Source organism: Sceloporus undulatus, chromosome 1 (assembly GCF_019175285.1).
Source record: "Sceloporus undulatus isolate JIND9_A2432 ecotype Alabama chromosome 1, SceUnd_v1.1, whole genome shotgun sequence".
NCBI lineage: Eukaryota > Metazoa > Chordata > Lepidosauria > Squamata > Phrynosomatidae > Sceloporus > Sceloporus undulatus.
Genome location: NC_056522.1, coordinates 267609457 through 267633830, shown reverse-complemented (window position 1 = coordinate 267633830; position 24374 = coordinate 267609457). Strand labels below are relative to the sequence as shown.

At 43.7% G+C, this 24374-nt stretch overlaps 1 protein-coding gene across 1 annotated transcript in view; it reads left to right on the top strand.

Moving 5' to 3' along the window:
• The window catches only part of CTSD (cathepsin D), a 53105-nt gene that overhangs the window by 15561 nt on the left and 13170 nt on the right, over nucleotides 1-24374 (top strand). The window contains exons 3-4 of the mRNA XM_042479463.1: nucleotides 15065-15188; nucleotides 18971-19089. Coding sequence (XP_042335397.1) covers nucleotides 15065-15188; nucleotides 18971-19089 — 243 coding nt within the window. The remainder of the gene's footprint in view (nucleotides 1-15064; nucleotides 15189-18970; nucleotides 19090-24374) is intronic.

The window sequence follows — 24374 nt, the reverse complement described above, 5'->3', positions numbered from 1 at the left end:
GGACTCCCTGCTGCCCCCCTGCTGCCCGAGGACGCCGCTGCCTTTTCACCTGGCAGCGGCCCTGGTGAGGACCTTTGTTTGCCGCCCGCGACGGCGTCTTTAGAAGGGGAGGGCCAGGTGAGAGCGGCCCCTCATAAGCCGGCTCGCCGGCCTCCCCGAAGAGGACGCCGCCGCCCCGACCGCTTCCATCTGGGCTGCGGCCCAAGGACTCTTTGCTGCCCCGAGGACGCCGTGCCTTTTTTCCACCTGGCAGCGGCCCTGGTGAGGACTCTTTTGTTTGCTGCCGCGACGGCGTTTTTGAAAGGGGAGGGGCCAGGTGAGAGCGGCCCCCTATAAGCGGGTCACCGGCCTCCACGAAGAGGAGCCGCCCGCTGCCCGCTTCCATCGGGCTGCGGCCCAAAGGACTCTCCTTACTCCTATACCATCGGGGAGGAGCGCCAAGGACAATTTGCCTGCGCCGCTGTTGCGGTTTTTTGGGGAGGGAATTTGAGAGGGGGGGTGTAGGTTTTTATTGTCAGGGGATGTTTTTTCGCTTTGTATTATACTGCTTTTTCTGCTTTGTATTAACTGTTGTTTTTTTTCTGTATTGTATTATGTATTATGTACTGTATTTTTTATTTGTTGGCATTGTAGGGTATTGCATTGTTTTTTTCCTGGCATTGTTTTGCTTTGTATTCTGAGACTCTGTTGTAAGCCGCCTTGATCATATGGAAAGGCGGGGTATAAATAAAACTAATATAACATAATAATAATATAATAATAATAATAAATAATGTCCAAAATGTGGGAATGTGTCAATTGCAAAGAACACCTATGTACCTCAAAACAAGTCAAACTTCCTCAGAAGAAAACACTTGGAAGGGGGAGTGATGAACTGAGCAATCTTCACCTTCTAAATTTCATCATCATCACAGAGAACTTGATTAAACACTTCAATTCCCTCCTTAGAGAACTTCCTTGGGACTGGCAAACAAAAATAGGACAAGATAAAAGGAAGAAAAAATGTATGGCGACAAGAGCCGGGGAAAGGAAAACAAGAAATCAAGATATGGGCTTTTCCCAAGATAGGATATGTGCAGTTTAGAGCAGACCAAGACCAGTGGTTGCAACCACAGTGAAAGAGGGTGTCTCACATTCTGAGACTTCTACAGCTGCACTGATCAGCTCTCCCTTTGCTGTCTGCCACAACCTCCTGAAAACACAGGCATCTTCACGTGGGTGGGATCCACTTAGGAGTCTCAAACAGAGATCTCTGAATGGTGAGTCACACATAAGTAATCCCATGCATTCAATGGGTCTCCTCTAATTAGAAGTAACAACGAATCAAGCCTTGTTTGATATTTGGTGTAACCCATGCACACATCCCTCAAGCATATGCTCAGTACTTTTTAGCATGCCAGTGCTGAAAGAAAGCCTAGGAGACACTTGCCCCACATAGGCTTCCATTGTTTGGGTTAAGTTAAATGACACCAAGATTGTTGGGCCGCAGCCCAGATGGAAGCGGGCGGGCGGCGTCCTCTAGCATGAATTGTTCCTATCCAGGGTTTGTTTGCTTCAGACCTTGTCATGGATCTTCAAGCTTTTGGAGGGAGCAAAAAGGTATTTTTTAACTTGGGTAATATTCAGACCCACCAGTCCCTCCCTGCATTATATGATATTGCCTTTCAGAATGTTTCAGTCAGTCCATAGTGTTCTTATGAGGATGGAATCAGGAGTTTTGAAGTAACCTGGGATGAATATTGCAGATAGATCCAAGTTCCAAAACACTTTACCTTGTGGATGGGGAAAGAATGGCCATCCAGATGTGGTTCAGCTACAACTCCCATGATCCTTTACCATGTTGACTTGGGCTCTTGGGAGTTTCAGTCCAGCAACAACTGATGAACCATTTGTAGCCAGAATCCTATTGCCTTTTTTGCCCAAGGGCACCCAATGGGTTTCCATGGCTGGGTGAGGATTTGAGCACTGGTTTCCGGAGTCCTAGTCCAATGCTCAAATCACTACAACTTACTTGGTAATAATAGCTTTATAAACAAACATGCTCTCTTTTGGAGTTAGCATGTAAAAGTGATAGAAAGAAAGAGACTGGCTTTACTTTCAGTTAAAGTAGAGAAAACCACCTATTTTCAGGGTCAGAGCAAGAAGAACTCATTAATATGTTGTCTTTGCACTGTATTGTTTTGTAAAGAATGGGCATGCTTAAGGAAACACTGGTAGAATAAATAAACTAAACACATTGCTTTTTTTAAAAAATGTGAAACTGCTGTTTTCATCCAGTTCAACATGCTGGTGAACTTCTTATCATGATTTTGGACCCTGATTGTGCAAAAATGCTGGCACTGGTTGACTAGTTCTGAAACATTACTGGCATAACAAATTTACCATAGCAAAACAGTGGTGAGCAAAGTGTAGCCCTCCAAATGTTGCTGACCTGCATCTCCAGATACCATAAATCCACCATGCCATATGGCTTCAGGATCAAACTCTGAGTCATTTTTCTCCAGCTGTGATTTGCATCATCCATCACCATTGACTAAGAGTGATGGGAGATGCAGTGCAGCAGCAGATAGAGGGCCACACTTTGCCCAACCTTGACTCTGAAAATGAAAACAGTCATTTTTATGATTTGCAAAGGGTTGACCGTGTCCTGCAAAAGCATAGAGTCCTCCTAAAAGATCAATGTTTAGTGTTTAACACTACTCTCTTATACTCCTTCCATCTCTGTCTTGGTAGCAGTGCCAAAACCAGCGTGTTTGTGAATATGTTTTGCATTTGAGGTGTTGGGCTTTCCATCTGCTTCTCCATTCCCAGAAGATAGAAGCACATGTTCTTGCAAAAAAAAAAAAAGGGTTAGCGAGACTTAACCTTCCCAACCTTGCTTTATGTGTTCATGCATGCAGACACACACTTATACAAACAAACTCTGGAGTGCCCTCTGCTCAACAAGCACTGGATTTGGTTGGGTCATCAAAAGTCTCATCTGCCCTTGTTCCCTAGGCAGATAAGGGCAGAGGTTTACAGCTTTGTCTGTGGAAGGGGTGCTATCTCTTTGAAATCAAACAATGAGACATATACCTTGGAAGAGGGACTCTGGCATGATAAATGTGTAAACAGTAGCTTGTTGGTAAGCCCTCCCTTTCTGATGGGCAAAACACAGAAAATTATAGCTTTTGTAGGCCTTGTAAGGGGATGGGCTTCTCATGTGACAGCTTCCAGATAATGTTCCTGTTCAGAGGCATTGTTCAGTTCTTCCTCTTTAATGGAGTCTTTATAGTAAGAAAAATAAAAATATAGAAGTAGTTCTAATTGTTTAGGTTTTTTTTTTTAAAGAATTGTAAAAGTTTAATTGACTGTCCGAAAGCTGCCTTAGGTCCAAATATTTGGAAAAGGTGACATGCAGATATAATGGAACTAAGGTTATATCCAAGCGGTACAGGTTTAGGAACTCATTTTATTGTTTTGTAACTAAGGTTGCTGTTACTAACATTAATGTGGCTATTTCTATGTATTCTTTATGTTTTTGTTAATTTTGCTGTCAAATGTTGGTTGGTTTAAATAAAAAATTAAAGGAAAAAAGAAAAGGCAGCATACAAAGGAAATAGATAAACTGTAGAAGCTGAAGTCATCTGGGTCCCTGACGTAGGTGGGGGAAATTCTACAATAAGGTTCTTGTCTGGATACACACTGTGTCTTTTTTCTGAGGATAGGGGACTCGGTTGGAGAGGGGATTTGCAAAATCAGTTGTCTAGTTAAGCAGCCTTCTCATAGAACTGCAGGTACAAAAAAGGTGTAGATCTGTATTCAGGAGGGGGTTTTGTGTGGATGGCATGGCCCTTAATGTGTCCCTGGAGAGTATTTCACTTTAGCAATCTTTAACCATAACCCGGCTGCGCCCGTGATTGTAACGGTTTTGGGGGTACTGGCACGGTCACGGTCCGGTTCACTCTAAATCCCGGGTTTGGGCCCCGGCCGGCAGCCATCGCGCCTAAAGGGAACACTTGAGGCTGGCTGGCCAATGGCAGAGCAGCTGGGGCGGAGCTGTTTCCAGCCCCACTCTGCCATTGGCCAGGCTCAAGGAGGAGGTGGACCCGAGGAGGAGGAGGAGGAGGAGGAGGAGGAGTGAGTCTCTGGGCCAGCCAGGGGGAGGGGAAAGCGCCCTTTCTTAGTGCATGGCGAGGAGGAGGAGGAGGGGGAAAGAGGAGGAGGTGGAGGTGGTGGGTGCCCATTTTCAAAGGTTCCCCCCCCCCCAAAGTGCACTTTCTGTGTACAGTAGAGTCTCAGTGAAGAGGTGAAGAAGCATGGAACGTCGGATTGGGGACAAAAGTCCCTTGCCTTGCCTCCTCCCTCCCTCTTTCTCTCCCTCCCTCCCTAGTTCTCTACTTACCTTCCCTGCTTGGGTCAGGCTTCTCCTCGGCAGCTGCATTTTCTGTAGGTTCCCTTTGGCCTAATGAAGCCGCTGAGGAGAGGCCTGGGGCTGTCTTCCGCAGCCGCCGAGTCCTCGCCTTCCCTGCTCCCTTCCCTTCCCTTCAAAGGACTCCAAAAAGAACCCTTTGGAGGAAAGGGGAGGTCTGGGAAGAGCAGGACTGGGCTAGTGCCCAGGTTTCTCCTCTCCTTTCCTGTCTCCCTTCCCTTCCCTTCAAAGAGCTCCAAAGAGCCCTTTGGAGGAAAGGGGAGGTCCGGGAAGAGGAGGTGGCCTTGGAGGACAGGCCTGGGCCGAGCACACAAGCCCCTCAGAGGAGCCTGTGTCCTCGGTCTAGGCTTGTCCTCCGTGGCCTCAGAGGGCAGGCCTGGGCTGAGCACACAAGCCCCTCAGAGGAGCCTGAGTCCTCGGTCTAGGCTTGTCCTCCTCCATTTTGATCTTGCCTAAGAAACATGCATTTATATTAACATTTTTAAAAAATCATCAAATTTTTTCGTGTGTCCTTGATTTAAAAAAGTGTCCTACATTTGAAAATGTTGTCCTACATTTGTCCCGGTTTGGAGGTCCTGACTTAGGGCAACCCTATCTGTGACTAGTGCAAAACTAAAAACCTAGAAAAGGTATTGCTCCCAAAATAGCCAAATGAGGAATGAGTATACAGTGGTCACTGTTATTGAGATGAATGAATGGAGAACTTTTTGTAAGGAGCAGAACAGAAGATCCAAAACACTGCCCAGAGGCATTCCACACTTCAGCATTTTGTTACAGGTCCCACTTGTTGCTTACTCTTTCTTTAGTTATGTTCTGAAAGATGTCAGTAATGCAAGTGGGCTGTAGTTATTATGACTGGCTCCTTTGCGGGTATGTACACTGGAAGCGAGATAAGAGGTGGAAAAATACTGCAGAGAGTAAGGTACATTTTGAGTTTTCAAAAGATTTTAACTTCCTCTTTGCAATATTAATGTCAGGACTACTTAGAATACAATGAAACTTTGCCATGGTAAAATAGCTTCCCCATACTTTTGATAACTGAGGCACAGGTTTTTGCCTGCATTCAGCTGGATACATGTACTTCACTCCTGCTTTCAGAACATAATATTTCCTTGGTTAGCTTCCTGAACTAATATTTCCTTGGTTAGCTTCCTGAACACCAGGCAAGCGTCCAGCTGTGGATTGCACAGTTAGTGCTATGTGGTGCCATTCTGCTTTCCTTTCCAGAGCTCTGAGAGGCAACAGCATTTTCACCAAAGCTTGGAACTGTTACTTTTGGAAACTATAGTAAGCCCTCCATATCCATGGATTCTTTATCTATGGATTTAACTATCTATAGCTTAGAAATATTTTTTAAAAGATATAAACTCTAGAAAGCAAACCTTGATTTTGCCATTTGGTATAAGGGACACCATTTTATTATGCCACTGTAGTTACTGGGACTTGTGCATCCATGGATTCTGGTATCCATGGGGAGTCCTGGAACCCAACCCCAGCAGATACCAAGGGCCCACTTTATAACTCCCAGAAACCCATAATCTCCTGGCAGATTCTGAGAACCATAGCCCAAAACTAACTTGTCTTAAGCTCTGCATTTTAAATTAGTAATGACAGTGCAGACTTTCCCTGTTGGCTCTAATGTTGTGAACTGCAGTGTGCTTGGTGGTACTGTTCATATGTTGATGCAGAGAATATCGATCACTGTGTTACAAGGTCTCCTTTCTTAGATAGGCAGAAAATGGCCACCTAACTTGGTTGGCTGAACTCTTCAAGGTACACGTCTGACCAGCTTGGGGCAAAGAGTATGTACAGTTGTCATTCCATATCATTGATGTTTTATCTGTGAATTTAACCACTGACAGTTTGCAAATGTGCAATATACATATTCCAAAAAGCAAACCTTGATTTTACAATTTTACGTGAAGGACACCATTTTACTACCCCATTGCATTTAATGGGGCTTGACCATCCATGGATTTTGGTATCCACAGGGGGGTCTTGGGACCGAACTCTAGAAGATACAAAGGGCCCACTGTATTAGAAACATACATGGCGAAATGCCCTCTATAAAAACACAATCTTGCAAGCAAGGGATTAGTAGGGCATCATATGGGAAGATAGTGTTCATTTGTCATTTTAGGTAGTGTCATTTCAAATCTTAGGTGTTAAAGAGTTTGCATTAGTTTCTAAGGCAAGGTACACCCATGGATTTTCTGGAATACAGTACTAATATCAAGGGAAATACACCTTTAGCCAGATGGGCTGCCACACCCACTGCTACAAGGCTCTAGAAATCCCTTCTCAGGGAAAGCTGGCCTAGTTCCTCTGTGTTGTCTTCCAGGTGACTTTTTATTGCAACAGACTTCTGGGAGCAGATTGTTTCACAAGAAAATGACTTTTCTGCATGTTATTTTGTAAGCTGCCCAGAGTTGAGAAAGGGGGGAGAGGGGATGAGTAAAACAATTAAAAACTACACACAGCACAAGCACAATACCACTGTGAATGTGAAGTATTTTGTATTACTTGGCCTCACCCTGACAATTTCTTTAATAATAACTATTACTGATAACAGATCCTACTCCTGCCAGGATCAATCAGTTGGGTCTCACCCCTCTTGTACCATATTAAAATTTTGTCTTGTCATTTTAGCAAACATTTCTCCTTTCAAAAATGACCAAAGAGGAAGGAAAGATGAAGCATTAATCTTGCTTATTGCAAGCTTGGCGTCTTTAAGATCTTTGAAAGAACTGCTGTAGTTGCTAAATTAGAAACTTTGGCAATGCTGCTGAAGTCGTCTGGAAACTTTCTGTCTGCCACACCAAGCCCACCTCCACAGTCATTCACCTGAGCAAAAATTTGTTACTGATGCTTTTATGCCCCCCCTCCTCCTCCTCCTAGATTTATGCAACACCTGAGACAACCTCTCTTTTATCCCAAAGCTGTAGCGTTCTAGCCCTGCTGCTGCTACACCCACAAAGACCTCCTCCTTGCAATTTGCATTACAGGGATATTTCTGAGTCAGCATTATATTTAATACCAGTTTAAAAAGAACCTTAATCTGATCCTATCTCATTTGGTTTTGTAACATCTCCATACCTGTCTTGGCTTTATTCCATTTTTCTTTGTAATATATCATGATGTACCTGTTACACAATGGTCTGACTTCTGTAGGATGGGAAAAAGCAGGTGGATTTCTTATCTTGATAAGTAAACCATCCAGATATGAAGTTCATTGCTTTTATGTTCTCTTTCCCGTCTAATTGTAGGATTCATGTTCAGGGTTTGACATGCCCTAGTGTTGACAGCTTAAACTTACAAGCAAAACAGAGTTGGGGACAGAATCAGAAATGGGCGGGGGAGACCTATGGCTTTATTTGCAGTGGTCAAATGAATGCTCAGTAGGTTTGCTAATATTTAAAAAGTCTTAACTACAGCAAGCACATTATTTTTGCATATAATTTTATGGCAGTGATCGGCTCCTTCAATTGACAGTCTAGTACACATTTTTATCAGATTGTGATAAATTGTTCTCTCCCTCACGTGTGTGCACACCCACACCACACATACCATATATACATAAATAAATGTACACACATATTTTATAGTTCCCCTATCACATGATCCACCAAGATTGTTGTTTGTAATCCTGTTCATGCTATTTATATTTATAGTAATGGTCCCCTGAAAAATAGAGGCATTGAATATGTCCTTTTTGGATATCCTTCAAATGGAATGATGACTCTTGTACAAAAATTCTTCTACCTGACTATCTGAAATTTGGTACCTTTCATAAATCCTTGAAGAGGCAACTTGTCAACTTCTACTAAATCAGTCAGAGATATTTTTTTAAATATTGGCAGTTCTGTCTTTAAAAACAAAACACCTTTAAAGCCAATTAGCATCAGATTCCTGCATCTGGGTGCAATTCGGTATACATCATCCCCTTCTGTAGAACCATAAGCTTGCCAATTTAATCAAGTTCTGACTGAAAAGAAGAAAAGTTATCTTCTGTTTTTGTATTTTCAATTATAGTCAATGGGAGGATCCGGTGTCCATATTTTGATGTGGGTTTGGGACTTTAATTGAACTGATCTGGCTCTACCAACAGATGTGCGATGTTTTCCCACATGCCAGACTGATTTTAGAGCTGTATGCTCTTAGAGTGAAAACATACTTAATTGTTTTTAGATGATAGCCACAATTAAAATTTGGATTGACCAATTTTTTATTACAATAAAATTTCACATACAGATGAAGCATGAGAAAGAAGATGCATGATTCAAGTGCACGAATTGTCTCTGTTCACTGTTTGGATAGCCACAACTTTCTTTTGTGGGGAGGTACTTGTGACTTCTGTATCTTCAACACTTTTCATCTGGATTGAGCAATTATGATCTCAAAAAGCAATATTATCTATGGAGGGGTGATAGGAGTTGCAGTCCATCAACATGTGAGGGGCTTCATGTTTCTCTTCTCTGGCATAAAAGAGTAGAATTTGCTGCTTGTCTTTCAGCTGCAGCATTTCAGTTTGAGCCCATAAGTGCCTTTGAACCCCAAGTGGTTCACAGCATCTATTTCTAATGGGGAAGATCTGCAAGTATTTGCTAGTGAAGGGAAGAGTATTCGTCCCTAAGGAAATATCGATCAAGAACCAGTGTGGTGGTGTGGTTGGACTATGGAGACCAATGTTCAAATCTCCTCTCAGCAACTGAACCCATTAGGTGACTTTGAGCAACTCACACTCTCTCAGCCTCAGAGGAAGGCAAAGACAACCCCCATCCCGAACAAATTTTTCCAAGAATACTCTGTGATGGACTCACTTTAGGGTCACCATAAGTCAGAAATGACTTGAAGGCACGCAACAACAACAATCAGTACTGCCCTAAGTTGGACATTTAAGCATGCACATGAATAAGAACAGAGAAAGTGAAGGTAAGAAGGCAACACATACTACTTTCTGGAATGAGAACCTTTTCATAGTTTGGGCGCTTAGAACAGCCTGGTGAGTGTTCCAAAATGTATAGGCAAGCTGTACCAGCCCTGGTGGCACAGTGGTTAAATGCCTGTACTGCAGCCACTCACTCACAAACCATAAGGTTGTTGTGAGTGTGCGAGTTCAATACTAGCAAAAAGGCTGAAGCTCAACTCAGGTTTGCATCCTTCCAAGATCACTAAAATGAGTACCCAGATTGTTGGGGGCAATTAGCTTACAATTTGTAAACTGCTTAGGGAGTGCTTAAGTGCACTGATAGAGATGTACTTGCTTGCTATTGCTACATCAAATGCATTGCTTTGTGCCAAAGAGCCTACTGAGAAACATGAACAGCAGTGGCTGCTCTCTTTTGCTTTTCCTTAAATGTCTTCGTAAAGTCTCAGATTTAATTTTTTTTAAAAAGAGCATGGGCAAGAACAGAAGGCAGTGTTCTTTTAGGCTCAGGACTTCACGCCTTATAATTTCCCCCCCTATCCTCACATAGTAGCCTTTGCATAAAGCACTGGCCCTTGTAAATGTCAATCACCTTAGTAAAAAATGAATGTCATTCCTGGTTAATTACAAGTTTGTTTTCTCATTGCTGCCCCAGTATTTATGTGTAACATGCAGTATCTTTGGCTTTTCTTCTGTGCTGTACAAGTACCTGGACAAAAACACACCCTGCTCTAATAAGATAATGGTTTTTAATTTGAGATACCAAAGATATAGCAAGGAGCACCATTACCTATAATTTCAGCAAGCTGTAGGTGGACCAGGCAATGCAAACATAGCACTTAAAAACAAAGAACCAGTGCTGCTGCTTGTGTAAGCATGCTCTTCCCATAGGGAAGAATGTCTAGGTAGCTTGTTCAAGAGAGAAACATCCCTTCCACCTTGAGTGTGCAGTGGGGCAAGGCAAGAGCTGTTGGCCAAAATGAGAAATAGCATCCTAGCAGCTGTGCCACTCATTACTGCTTTGGAGTGCCTTCTTATCACCCACTGGCAGGTGCAGGCTTGTGAGTGAAGACCTCGGAAGTGCTTCTCTGGTGTTGCAAGCCTTTGTCTTCCCACTCCCTTCCAGCCCTTGATAATTTGTTGGCAAGCAAAATAGAATTTGAGCATTGTTTAACTCTCATTATAAACAAAATAGGGGGGTTGCATGGAAATTTGTAAGTGTAAACAATGAATCCTGGGATGCTGGAATGAAATTTGATTCACCGTCAGTGTTGCCAATTTCGCGACTTTCACACGAAAACGGCGACTTTTCAGAGCTTTTTGTGTGATTTTCGCGCCTGGCTCTATTTCAGTGCCTTTTCCGCGACATTGGCCCATTTCAGCTCCAGACTGCTGAGCAACCAACCCTTTGGAGTGTAACAGTTTTCAGCCAAGAGGGCTGGAGAAAAATCTCTCTCTCTCTCTCTCTCTCTCTCTCTCTCTCTCTCTAATGACTCCCTCTGAGAGCCAGGACGGAGCAAGCCCAACCAACCCCAACTGTTTGGAGGAATCACATTCACACTAACAGTTCAGCCAATCAGAGAGAGGACAGTGATTGCCCCCCCCCCTCAGGCATTCTCAGCCTCCAGGGGCAAAGCAAAGTGGCTGCAGTGCTGGAGAGAGGCAGGGAGTGAGGGATCTTGGCTGGCTGGCTTAATCCCAATTGCCTTGGATTTCCAAGTCAGAAATAAGTTTTAAGGCACACAAAGGCAATACTTGATAATGGTATCATGGCTTGATGTTGTGGACTTCTGTGTGTGCCTGAGAGTGACATTTGAATTTCTGAATTCCTGAGCTTGGGCAGAGTGCCCCAAGCCTACCTCTGAGGGTCGTTGTTGTACTGTGAGGACCATTTGGGTTGTGTGATGTGAATGTGATGTCCCTGAGTGTGTGTGTGTTAGTGATTAAAAATGCCTCTGAGCATGGGCAGAGCACCTGGTCAGTTGGGACCTCTGCTGCCCTGTCTTCCCAGAATTTTGTTTTGTGGCTCTCTTTTTCGTTCTCTTTTCCATTGCCATCCATACTGCAGAAATAATCCAGTTTGGCACTGCTTTTAACTGCAAGGCTCCCTGCGATGATGGGATTCTGGGCACAACAAACCACCAAGCCCAGAATTTCATGCATGGAGCCCTGGCTGGTAAAAGCAGAGTCTCAACATGTCACAACAAACTACAATTCCCAGGACTCCCTGGTTGAACAAGAGAATTGTCTGCACACTTCCATATCACAGCCCCAGAGAATGAGTCTACAGGATATCAGTGTTGCCAATTTAAGTCCAGTTCTTCAGCTGCATTTGGATTTAATAATGATAATAATAATGGTGATGATGATAGAGAGATCTTGTAGCACCTTTGAGTTTCACTGAAAGAAAAGTTGGCAGCATGAGCTTTCCTAGACTTAAGCGTATTTCCTCAGATGCATGGGAATTGTAGTTCATTGTGGCACCAGAGCTCTTTTTCACAAAACTACAATTCCCAGGGTTCTCTAGCACTGAGCCAGGGCAGTTAAAGCAGTCTCAAACTGGATTATTTCTGCAGTGTGTCTTGGACCCAACTCAAGCTGCATCTTCACTCATGTTTTAACTGCCATGGCCCAGTGCTATTAAATCCTGGGAACTGTAATTTGATGTCACACCAGAGTTTGCTGAGAGAGAAGGTTAAATGTCTCACAAAACTACACTTCCCAGGGTTCCCTAGCACTGAGCCAGGGCAGTTAAAGCAGTCTCAAACTGGTTTATTTCTGCAGTGTGTCTTGGACCCAACTCAGGCTGCATCTTCACTCCAGACTCCAGAGACAATCCAATTTCATACTGTTTTTACTGCCATGGCCCAGTGCTATGAAATCCTGGGAATTGTAGTTTGTTGTCACACCAGAGTTTGCTGAGAGAGAAGGTTAAATGTCTCCAAAAACTAAAATTCCCAGGATTCTCTAGCACTGAGCCATGGCAATTAAAAGGGTGTCAAACTGGATTTATTTCTGCCATGCGGTTGCAGCCTAACACATTTCTATTTGGCACAAAGCTTCCTGAACCCCCTTCATGTCAAAATAAATATCTTAAAAGGACTGAAACATTCTTTGTTTGGTTCAATGGTGATTTTGAGGGTTGAAATAAGTTACAATTATTTTTATTCAATTATGTTTACGTTTATTTGCAAAACATCCGCCATTTTAACATTATGGGAATTTTCCGGGAATTGTGACTGAATATTCTGTGTGATCTGGGGGGATTCAGCGGGTTTTGGACAAACATTTTCAGGAATTATCTTTGAGGCTTGTTGGCAATACTGTTCACCGTTCTGTGTTTTTAGTCTGAATTCAGTCTTCACAAGGAAGCACATGTACACTTACAACCCCCCTTACACACACACATCCTCTTTTTTGAAATCAGGATCCTCAATACATTGTAATGTAGAAACCATCAGAAGTGTGAGGGTTGTATATTAAGTTGAATCTTCTTGTTCTTGCTATTTTTAAAAACATTGTTAATCACCATTTGTCCAACTAGTGTAATATTAATGCCAGCATTTTGCTATACATTGTATTGGTGGCCAAGAAACAGAACCCAAATTGAAGCTATGACAGATAGGTATATGCTTGGTTGTTGCTGTCCAAGATCAGTGGTAGTAAGCGATCAGACTTAGTCCTGTGTCAGTAAGACTGCAATAAGGAGGCTGAAGGTCTATATAGCACTAGGAAAGTAAAAAAATTAAGCCCCTTTCCTTCCAATATGTCCTGTTCAACACAATGATGGATACTTCAGTTTCCAAGTCTATGAGAACTAACATCAGAATCTTTCCACGCTTATTTTTTTTATGTTCTCAAAAGGCCTGTTTTTGAGGAGCAAATTTTGACCTCAGAACACTACAAGAAGATCCAAATAAATGGTTTTAAGGTTGATTTTGAAGAGGAGCAAAGGAGGCATGAGACAGCTTTCAATCACTTACCTCTCCCTCTCTGGTTCACAGGGTGGAACAGATAAAGTCAGAAGCAGGCCACATGGAAGCCAGCAGTAAATGAACGGGCTTGTGTCTATGCAAATTCCCTCATATTCTGATGCTTTTGCAGTGTCTTTCCTAGTTTATATGCTAACTTTTATGGTGTCTTTCTATAAATGGCACTTTCATCTTGAAAGAATCAGCTTACTTACTAAACTATATCTCAGCCAATCGTGAAATGTCAGGGTGGCTAAAATCAATTTTAATGGATCTTAAACATTTAAAATAATAAAAATAATGGCTGGAATGCTGTTGAGGATTTACATCTTTGGGATTAGAATTGGGCAGTTTTGCATCCAGTAAAGGGTTGCTGTTCTATTACCATCTTGACGGGGAGAGAGGCAGGCTAGCAACAACAGGCCTCGCCTGCAGAGACAAAGAGCTCTCCTTCCGACCACCATCTTGAGGGGAGAAAGGCAGGCCAGCAACAACAAGCCTCGCCTACAAAGACAAAGAGCCCTCCTTCCAACCACCATCTTGAGGGGGAGAGAGGCCTATGTGAGAGAGGTGATGAGCTGGACTTTCCCCCTTCCCTACTGTCATTCCCTTCTTCTTTTGACCATCCATTAAGAACCCAAGCCCTTCCTCCATTCCATCTGCCTTGGTTCAGGCCTTGGAGGTAGAGAAGAACTGCTGGACCTGATCCCCTTCCCCACCACCTCTCCCTTCTCCTTTTGTGTCGTGTCTTTTTAGATTGTAAACCTGCGGGCAGGGAACCGTCTAACTAAATAGTTGTATGTACAGCGCTGTGTAAATTTACAGCGCTTCATAAATAAAGGTTAATAATAATAGGGGAGCCAGGAACGTGACCAATGCAGTTTGGGACCAAGCCCTGTTATACATAGGTCCCGAAACACATTGAGATATTGGCTGTGGAGTGCTGATATGTACTGGTATAGCCTGACTTGCATTAGGACACTTGCCAGTGTCCCATTATGCGTTTCGCAGTTCACTAATAGGATTTCTTAGGACCTCTACTGTATATATATATAACATACACAGTGATAGAGGATTCTGGCCAATTTAAATACTAAATTACTAAAAACTATTACACAAGTCAATAAGTTAAAAAAAATAACAAGGTTAAAACAACTGAAAACCATGTGCATCAATGTTTTGGAATGGATCATTTAGGCCCCCGAGGCTTAGTGAATAGCTATGTTTTGATTTGGCACCTAAATAAAGCTAGCATTGGTGCCAGTTGGGCTTTCAGATTTCTTTTGCTTTTTTTATATCCAACCTTTCATTCAAGAAGCTTAAGACATAGTGCACGGGCTTCTTCTATACCCTGGTCACATTTTTGCCTAACAAAAATACATCAGAAATAACTCAGGCAGAGAGAAAGTAACTGGTTTATCATCACCCAGTGAGCTTCATGGATGAATGGGGATTTGAACCCAGTCTAATTAGACAGTCTAGACCACTATATATCCTGATGTCACTGGTATTCTATAGGTACATGTGAAACTTTACTTCTTACTTTTGAGGTATACATTGGTTTATCACAATTCTGTACTTGCTTCTTGGGTGACAATGATCTCTTTCCTAGTAGCCCTTGTTTTATCTCTGGAATGAGATTACATGAGTAGAGTGACATGGAAACTATTCACTTTTGGTTCTGTGTAGACTTCATGCTGTCATCATTTTCTGGCAGAGTACTTACCTGCCCATCATTCTGTCTCTCTTTTTCAGGCACAGTATTATGGGGAAATTGGCATTGGAACACCTGCACAGACGTTTACTGTAGTCTTTGATACTGGGTCATCCAATCTCTGGGTGCCCTCTGTTCACTGTCACTTGCTGGATATTGCTTGCAGTAAGTATCTTTTCTTGTTCTTTTAGAACTTCACATTTAATCAACTTTACATACCAGTGCCTCACCTTAGTATCATATTTTGTTCATCTACTGCAGTCTGTATTCTTTTTGCATGCAGCAAGCCATAGAATCTCTGACCATGTTGGCTTGGAATGATAGGAGTCATATATCTGGAAGATACCAGGTTGTAGCTAGTCTTGAATAAAGCTATAGTCTTTAGAATTTAGTACATCACAAGGGCAGGCTCCACTGATATTAAGTCTTTAAGCACATTGGAACCCCGCCATAAATGATTATGAATATTGCTTCCAAACAAATCTATGCACAAAAACTCATAATGGTTGTAAGTGATGAGGATTATGCAAAACATTAAATTATTCACATTTCTGAATAGGCAAAATGATTTTAAAACTGGGGTAGAGGGAAGCTATCTTCCATATTACTGCATTACAAGCACATGTGCTATGACTACATTAAAGCAATAAAATCTAGTGTTCTCTTTGTAGCTTTCCAAGCATGATGAATTATTATTATTATTATTATTATTATTATTATTATTAACATTTATTTATAGAGCGCTGTAAAATTTGCACAGTGCTTTACATAATAATGGTGAAATAAAAAGAGAAAAAGAAGAAAAACCTGCCAAATGGTGTACAATCTACCATTACATTATTAAAATATCTCTAAAACAATACTAATTAGTATACAATAAAAACAAAGTAAGCAGCAGATTAATAGATCTGTGACTTAAATTTGCCTTCATTGCCTTTGGGTGAAGGCAGATAATAGTTTTGTCAGAGAACTAAAGTTGGTTTGAAAAATAGTGTTAGACTTTTGGTTTGGTATACCCACCTGACTTTGGAGCTGTAGAGTTTCAAAACCTCTTTGACAAAATGAACTGTTGACACTATGGGTAGTGAAGCCTCTCAAACAACTTCCAACTCTCTTCAGAACTATGAGAACTCAGCCTAGCCTCTCAGGTCCTGAGCACCCTTGAGAAAAGAACCTGCCAGGTGCACTTGAATCTCAAAATACTCTTTCCAAATCCAATTGAGGAGCCAAATTGGATCTCTCCACTTAATTCCCCATATGTTAGAACAGTTTTAGAAAGCATTCTGTGTTAATGCTTCGAGGCAAAGAGCTGCATGCTGGTAGTCATTTTGCCCTACTCAAGAAGCATCACTGGTTCAAAAGATTTTTTATAAAAAATGATATTTGCCAACAGATGGCCCTCGTAATGGACAGAGTTTGTTTCTGCTGGAGGCACTCCACTGCTGAGCTAGGTTTTGTAAATATCAAACCACACAGGGGGCTATAAAGACTACTTCCACTAGGCATTGTAGACAGCTTAAGTTAATTTAAGAGTTGGCACATTCTGAAGACTAATCCCCTCCCCATTAGGGGCCACCTGAAGCCAATCATGGCTGGTAGTCTACTGCTGATTTCACAGAAACAACAAGGATGCAGACACACAATTTGTCTTGTAGGCGTGGGGTGGCACAAGACCAAGAAGGGATCTGCCATGTTTGAGAGAGAATTGTCATAGCTGGAAGATTCTAGGAGTTAGATGTTCTTCCTTCTTGTTATTTTTACCCCATTGGAGGGAATCTTAAGGGCTGCAAAAATGGGTGGGATGCATGTAATCCAGATGATAGCCACCCTTGATTTAACTGGATTGGCTTACTTAAACAAAACTGTTGTTATTGTGGGAAATTCAAAAGTACACATATTGAGGAAACAGCAAGGCATGAATTAAAATTTTGAGACAAAAACTGGATTCATAAGTTATCAAGATACAGTGGGCCCTTGGTATATGTGGGGATCTGTTCCGGACCCCCCGCATATACTAAAATCTGCGTATGCTCAAGTCCCATTGTCCCCAATGGCAGTGCGCATGCACGCGCACTGCCACTGGGGACAAAGCTCCCTCCCCTCCTTTCCTCTCCTCCCTTCCCTCCCTTCTTCCTCCCTTCCCTCCCTCTTGCTTACCTTTCGGTGCCACCATCGCCGTGGGAAAGGCCAGGTGCCAATGTTGGAGGCCTTGAAGGCCTCTGGTGCGGCGGTGCGGCCTCCTCACCGCCACCACTGTGGGAAAAGCTGGGTGGCAGTGGTGGAGTCCAAGCCTTGGCCTCCTTGCTGGTGCCACGGAAGGGCCCAATGGCAGTCTTGGAGGCCTCTTGGCCCCCAACACCACCGCCACCGGGCCTTTCCTATGGCTGTGACAGTGAGAAGGGTGAGCAGCAGTGCCAGAAGCCTTCAAGCCCTCCCGCACTGCCACCTGGCCTCAACACCTCCGCTGCCATGGAAGGGCTGGGTACCAGTGTTGGAGGCCAAGAGGCCTCCAGGACCTCCACCTGGCCTTTCCATGGCAGCAGTGAGGAGGCCACGTGGCAGTGCGGGAGGCCTTAAAGACTTCTGGCACTGCTGCTCACCCTCCTCACTGCCTCAGGAAAGACACCACCCCTACCTGGCCCTTCCATGTTGGTGGCAGCGGCAAGGAGGCCAGTTGCCGGTGTTGGAGGCGAAGCCTCAGCCTCCTTGTCGCCAGGCCTTTCCTGCGGTGGTAGTGGCAGCAAGGAGGCAGAGCATAGCAGTGCCAGAAGCCTTCAAGGCCTCCAGCACTGTCACCTGGCGTACTCGCCGCCGTGGCCTGCTCACCACCACTGCCGCAGAAGGGCCGGGTGGCAGTGCTGGAGGCCTCTTGGCCTCCAACACCGGTATCCGGCCCTTCCACGGTGGCTGAGGCATCAAGGAGGCCGAGTGCCAGTGCTGGAGGATTTGAAGGCCTTAGGCATGGCTGCTCGGCCTCCTCGCCACCACTGTGGGAAGGGCCCAGTGGCCGTGGTGTTGGGGGCCAAGAGGAAGCCAAGGCTTGGCCTCCACCACTGCCACCGCCACCTGGCTTTTCCCGCAGCAGCGGCAAGAAGGCCGAGCTGCCACGCTTTCCCGCGGCGATGGCGGCAGGAAAGGTAAGTCAGCAGGGAGGGAAGGGAGGAGAGGAGAGGAGGGGAGGCCAGGGACTTTTGTCCCCAATGGCGGTGCGTCTGCACACACACAGCCATTGGGGACAAGTTCTGGGTTTGCCATCCGCAGATGCTCAAATCCACGAATGGCAAATCTGCATATAAGGACCAACTGTACAATTATTATTGTTTACTATGTATTGCTATGTTATATTATTTTCTTATTTGCATGTTTATTGTTATTGTTTTGTATTATCTCCACTGTTGTAAACTGCCCAGGTTCCCAGTGATAAATAATTCCTATTATTATTATTACAGTAATGGTAACTTATTCAACTAACTGAACCTTCTGTTTATACACTTTTTACCCCCAAACCCCATAACATTGCATGTAGTCAGAGTAGACAAGAGCTTTTACATTGGTTCATTCTGTTTCAGAGCTGCAGACTTACGGAATTGGCCTAGAAATATATCACATGAGTGAATTCTTAATAAAATGAATTGTATATCTGTCTCTCTGTTGCCAGGCTTCTAGGCTTTTATGAGAGATTGCAAATTGTGTGTCTGCATCCTTGTTGGTCTTATTCTTTCTTTTAGCACAAAGACTAAACTAGTTTTGGTTCTAGCAAGGAAATCATGAATACAAAAACAGATTAAACATGAATTGAAGAGTTGAGCTGAATCAACTCATGACATCTATTTTGCCTTAAATATTTAGATCTGCATGTCTCCCCAAATGTTTGTCTTTAAGTGTTTAGAAATGTGTGATTTAAATGAATTGCACCCATGCATATATGTGTTCTTTTCTACCTTCAGTGCTGCATCGCAAATACGATTCTTCCAAATCCAGCACATATGAGAAAAATGGTACAAAGTTTGCCATCCATTATGGTACTGGGAGCCTCTCAGGATATCTCAGCCAAGATACTGTAATGGTTAGTATATTATCTGTACTTTACTTACTCAAGCCATTAAAGCTTTGACCCTTGGCAAAAGGGGAAAAAACTTTCTCTAAATTCTTCAATTCAATCTTGGGAAGATGCAGATAGTAGGAAAACTTCACTACTGTCCTGGGAAGATGCAATATTGTTAGACTACATAAAGATTGTAACGTCATCCATGTATCTCCCCATTTGAAAAGCTGTGTACTTAAGGCAGAGTTGGGCAACTGTGAGTGGCTGAGGGCTGCATTAATGTCTTAGATGGCCTTAGGGGGGTTGTACTCCCCTCACCAGAAAAATTAAGAAACAAAAATGTCCTTGTTTCTAACTGCTCCCCCATGCCTTCTAGTCTAGAGACTGTCATTTTAGGCCTGGGAAAGGCCTTTGATTTTATTGTTTTCTCTTTTTATATGCTGTTACCCGCCTTGATCCAACACAGGGAGAGGCGGATTATAAATAAATATTATTATTATTATTATTATTATTATTATTAAATAGCAAAGTGACCAGTCACATACAGTTTTTAAAAAGGCCATTTTTGGACCTCAAATGGCCCAGGGGTGCTCCAGAATGTGGCAAAATATATCTCCCAAGCCCTCTAGAGGGGATTTTAGGGCAAAACAAAATTGATATTTAAAAGAAATAAAAAAAAAACCCTTTAAACAATTTTTTTGGCTGAAATAGTATCTACCTCCAGTGCTGCAAAAATGATTTCTACAAAAATAACTTTTTTTATACTTGAGGTGCTGTCCTGGGGAGCCATATACAGCCCACCCCTGCCTTAAGATCTTGACTTAATTAATCATTCATGTGTACAGCAAGTATGGGCCTGTCCCAGCTGATACAGGGTCCTACACATTGTGCGGGTAATACTCTCGATTTGGTCTTCTGTTTGGAGGCGGAGAATCCGTGGGTGGAAATAACTAATGTTTCCCCCCTGTCATGGACGGATCATTTCCTGGTAGAGGTGGAAATCAAGGCCTCTACCCAGATCCCCCCCGGGGGTGGTGGACCTGTTAGGATGGTCCACCCTCGAAGGCTGATGGAACCTGAGAGGTTCCAGGAACCCTTAGAGGGGCTCACGGTTGGAAATGACGGCGACTCTGTTGATGCCCTTACCGGTACCTGGAATACCGGTCTTTCTAGGGCTATACACAGGATCGCTCCCAAGCGCCCTCTCAGGCCTGCTCCTAAATGTAAGCCCTGGTACACGGAAGATCTCCGGGCGAGGAAGCGGGTTCTGCGACGGCTAGAGTACCGTTGGCGGAAACACCTTCGCTTAGACGACAAAACTCTCCTAGACCAACTGTTAGAGGACTACGGAGAGGCAATACGAGCAACAAAGAACTCGTTCTATGGTGCTCGTATTGCGTCCGCTGAGTCGCATCCGACAGAGTTGTTCAGGGTGGTCAGGGAGCTAACTCAGCTCCCTCCCGCCCTGAACCAGATCCTTGAACCTTCTAAGGCCTGCTGTGACCTGTTTAACGACTTTTTCACGGATAAAACTTCTCGTATAAGCGAAGGTCTGAACGCCGACATTTCAGCAGAACCTAGGGTAGAAGTGTCCAGAGCCTCTGTGGACTATGTTAAACTGGATCAGTTTGAGTTGGTGAGTACCGAGGATGTGGACAAGATCCTCGGAAGCGTTCGGAAAACAACCTGCTCCCTTGATCCCTGTCCCTCATGGTTAGCAGCCCAGGGGGGACCGGTAGTAACATCATTGTTACACCGGATAATTAATACATCTTTGAGGGATGGGCTATTTCCATCGGATCTTAAATTGGCCATTGTAAAACCAATCCTAAAAAAGCCCTCCCTCGACCCCCTGGTACATAACAATTATCGGCCTATTTTGCTGCTACCATTTTTGGGAAAGGTGATCGAGAGGGCGGTTGCGATCCAGCTTCAGGCGGTCTTGGATGAAACGGATTATCTGGACCCATTTCAAACTGGCTTCCGGGCGGGTTACGGGGTTGAGACGGCCATGGTCGCCCTGGTCGATGATCTCCGTCTGGGCATCGACAGGGGAAGCGTGTCCCTGTTGGTGCTCTTGGACATCTCAGCGGCTTTCGATACCATAGACCATGGTATCCTTCTGGGGCGCCTGGCAGAGGTGGGAATCGGGGGCACTGCGCTCCAGTGGTTCCGGTCCTACCTCTCCGGGAGGTCCCAGATGGTGCAGCTGGGAGACGTGTGCTCCGATGAGCGGGCCCTTAAAACTGGGGTCCCTCAAGGGGCCATTCTGTCTCCCATGCTATTTAACATTTACATGAAACCGCTGGGAGAGATCATCCGGAGACATGGGGCGCGGGGTTATCAGTACGCTGATGACACCCAAATTATTTTCTCTATGTCTCCGACTGATGCAGTGACTGGGGATGGCGTCTCTCCTCTCGTGGCCTGTCTAGAGTCAATAATGGGCTGGATGAGGGAAAACCGACTCAAATTGAATCCAGAGAAAACGGAGGTACTAGTGATAGGTTCTCCTGGTCCAGGAATGGCGGTGGTTCCACCTGTCCTGAACGGGGTCACGCTCCCTGTGAAGGACTCCGTGCGCAGTCTGGGCGTGCTTCTTGACTCGTCGCTTCACCTGACTGCTCAGGTGAATGCGACGGTCAAGAGCACCTGTCATCAGCTTCGGCTGATTCGCCAGCTGCGCCCATACCTGGCCCAGAGGGACCTAGAAACTGTTGTACATGCTCTGGTAACTTCGAGACTGGATTTCTGCAATGTACTCTACATGGGGCAACCCTTATACCAAACTCGGAAGCTACAGTTGGTGCAGAACATGGCAGCCCGGCTGGTCACTGGTGCCCCCAGGACCAGCCATATAACACCGGTTTTAAAAGATCTCCATTGGCTGCCCATTCGCTTCCGAGCCCAATATAAGGTGTTGGTAATTACCTATAAAGCCCTAAATGGCTTGGGCCCAGGATACCTAAAGGACCGCCTCTCCCCGTACATTCCGCCTCGCACCCTCAGAACATCTGGGCAGCAGCTACTGAAGGTGCCTGGGGCCAGGTTAGTCTCCACGACTCGGAAGACGTTTTCCATAGCTGCCCCAGCCCTTTGGAACGCGCTGCCCACTGAGCTCCGCTCGTCCACTACCCTGGCCCAATTTAGGAAGGATCTCAAAACCTTCCTATTCCAGCAGGCATTCCCCGAATAAATATCCTGTGGGCCTCCCTCCTCTTTCGTGGCCAAGAGGCTGGGCTATGGGGCTTTTTATTGTTGCCTTGTTTTAACTGTGTTTTAATGGTGTATATTGTTATTGATTGTTTTAACCTGTTGTGAGCCGCCCTGATCGTAGGAAGGGCGGCATATAAATAAAATTTTATTATTATTATTATTATTTTCCCTGGTCAAAAGTCATCTTGGAAGTTTTCATAAGTGGTAGATTGGAATACCTTTTTCTCTAGTTGCAGGAGAAATGAATTTCAAATTTCTTTCTAGTTGTTCCAATTTGGAAAAACATTTTCATGCTGTGCCAAGAAAAGCCCAAGAAAGTATTTTTGCTGCTCCAGAAACTTAGCAGTGATTGGAATTAATTTATAACAATGTTCTTTGGAATCTTGATGTTCTTTGAAAGCTTAAGGATGTCTCAGGAGTGGAAGGGAACTTCCATAAAGAACAAATTGCCTACTGCATTTGATCAACCTCTGCAGAATAAAGCCACAGGGAATGATCAACAGAGAATGTGGCAAAGTACCCATCTAACTCTGTGCACATCCTGGAACATGGCACAATCTCCTGCAATGCACAGGGCTTCCTTGGCAGACATCTGTGTGCTTAAGAAATGTTAAAACCACTTGTTTATAAGATTCAGCAACTTTTTAAAAGTATCTATTACACTCATTACTCCACATTTGTGCCTTTGACTTTTGCAAATTTGATTATTAATGGATTTTATTAATATGTTCTCTCTAGGAATATCTAGATCCTCCAGCGCAACTCTGTAGTCAACTTTAACCAAAAGTCTCATCGAAGGACCTAGATATTCCTAGAGAGAACACTCCACTAGGCATTTGTAGCTCCTCCAGCACAATTCTGTGGTTATTGTCTGGCAGATGTTGACCAGAGTTGCACTGGAGGACCTAGAGAGGTATTCTCTCAGGTAAAAACATAGTGTTTTTGTTATTTGCAGTTTTTCCACATTCATGGGGGTCCTATGGCCCTAACCCCAGCAAATGTGGGGAGACGAGTGTACAGTGCTGAAGTCTATTGTAGAGCTCTCAGTAGGCTTGCTTTAAAACTAAAGTGGAGTGGGCAAAGGACTGTCCTTGTGTTTACACCCTGAACAACTATTTTCTTACAAAAAAGGGGGTGAATCACTTCTGCTAAAACACTCCAGGATTAGCTTTAAATAGGTCATGTGTCTCCCTTCACTGTTTAACATTAAATACTGCATTTAAAAAAAAAAAAAGCAGAAAGGTAGTTCTGGTTGCTTTCACATGTATTGGTTTGTTGTTGTTGTTTTGGGGGGGTTGATTATGAACAGTTCCAAAGCAGAAAATTGGCCCCAGAGTTGCCCACCTATATCTAAAATAACAAAATTGGACTGAGAATCCCTAGATTGGAGAGAGAGAGATTATGAGAGAGCCATAAGATCTAGGTGGTACATATCATGCTCATGTTATACCCTTCTTCCAAGTTTAAGGCTGTTACATCAGGTTCCTCATACTATGATCCTTCTCCAGGAAATGAGAATAGCTGAGAGGGAGGTTAACATGCCATGTTAGCTCTGACAATACCTAAGGCTGTTTTTGGGGCCTGCTACACTACTCATTAAAATGGGTGGTTAATACTTAATCAGTTTCCAGCAAGTGTTTTTATACCACCTGTAACGATTGCCTAATGGAAAAGCTAGTAGAAGCTGGCCACTTGGGCAAGTAAGTCTGGGTGACTCTCCATTACTTGTGGGTGCTCTTATTTCTCAAAGCTGATTCCATATTATGCCATTAGGATTTACAAAATATGATTTCCCAAGAATTTTTGCATTTAGAAGAAAAATGTTTCTACAATATGCATGGCATGAGGAAATTTTTCCATTAGAATAACTTCTGAGAATATGTGGAAATACCCAAAATGTTTTTTAAAATCCCAAGGAAAACTTCAATGCTTAGTTAATACTGCAGTGAAATCTTCGTACCCTCCATGTTTTCCTGCTTGACCTCCCTAACTCCTAAGACTTATTGCACTGCCCTGTTTTTCTGCTCATGCATAATAATAATAATAATAATAATAATAATAATAATAATAATAATAATAATAATAATAAT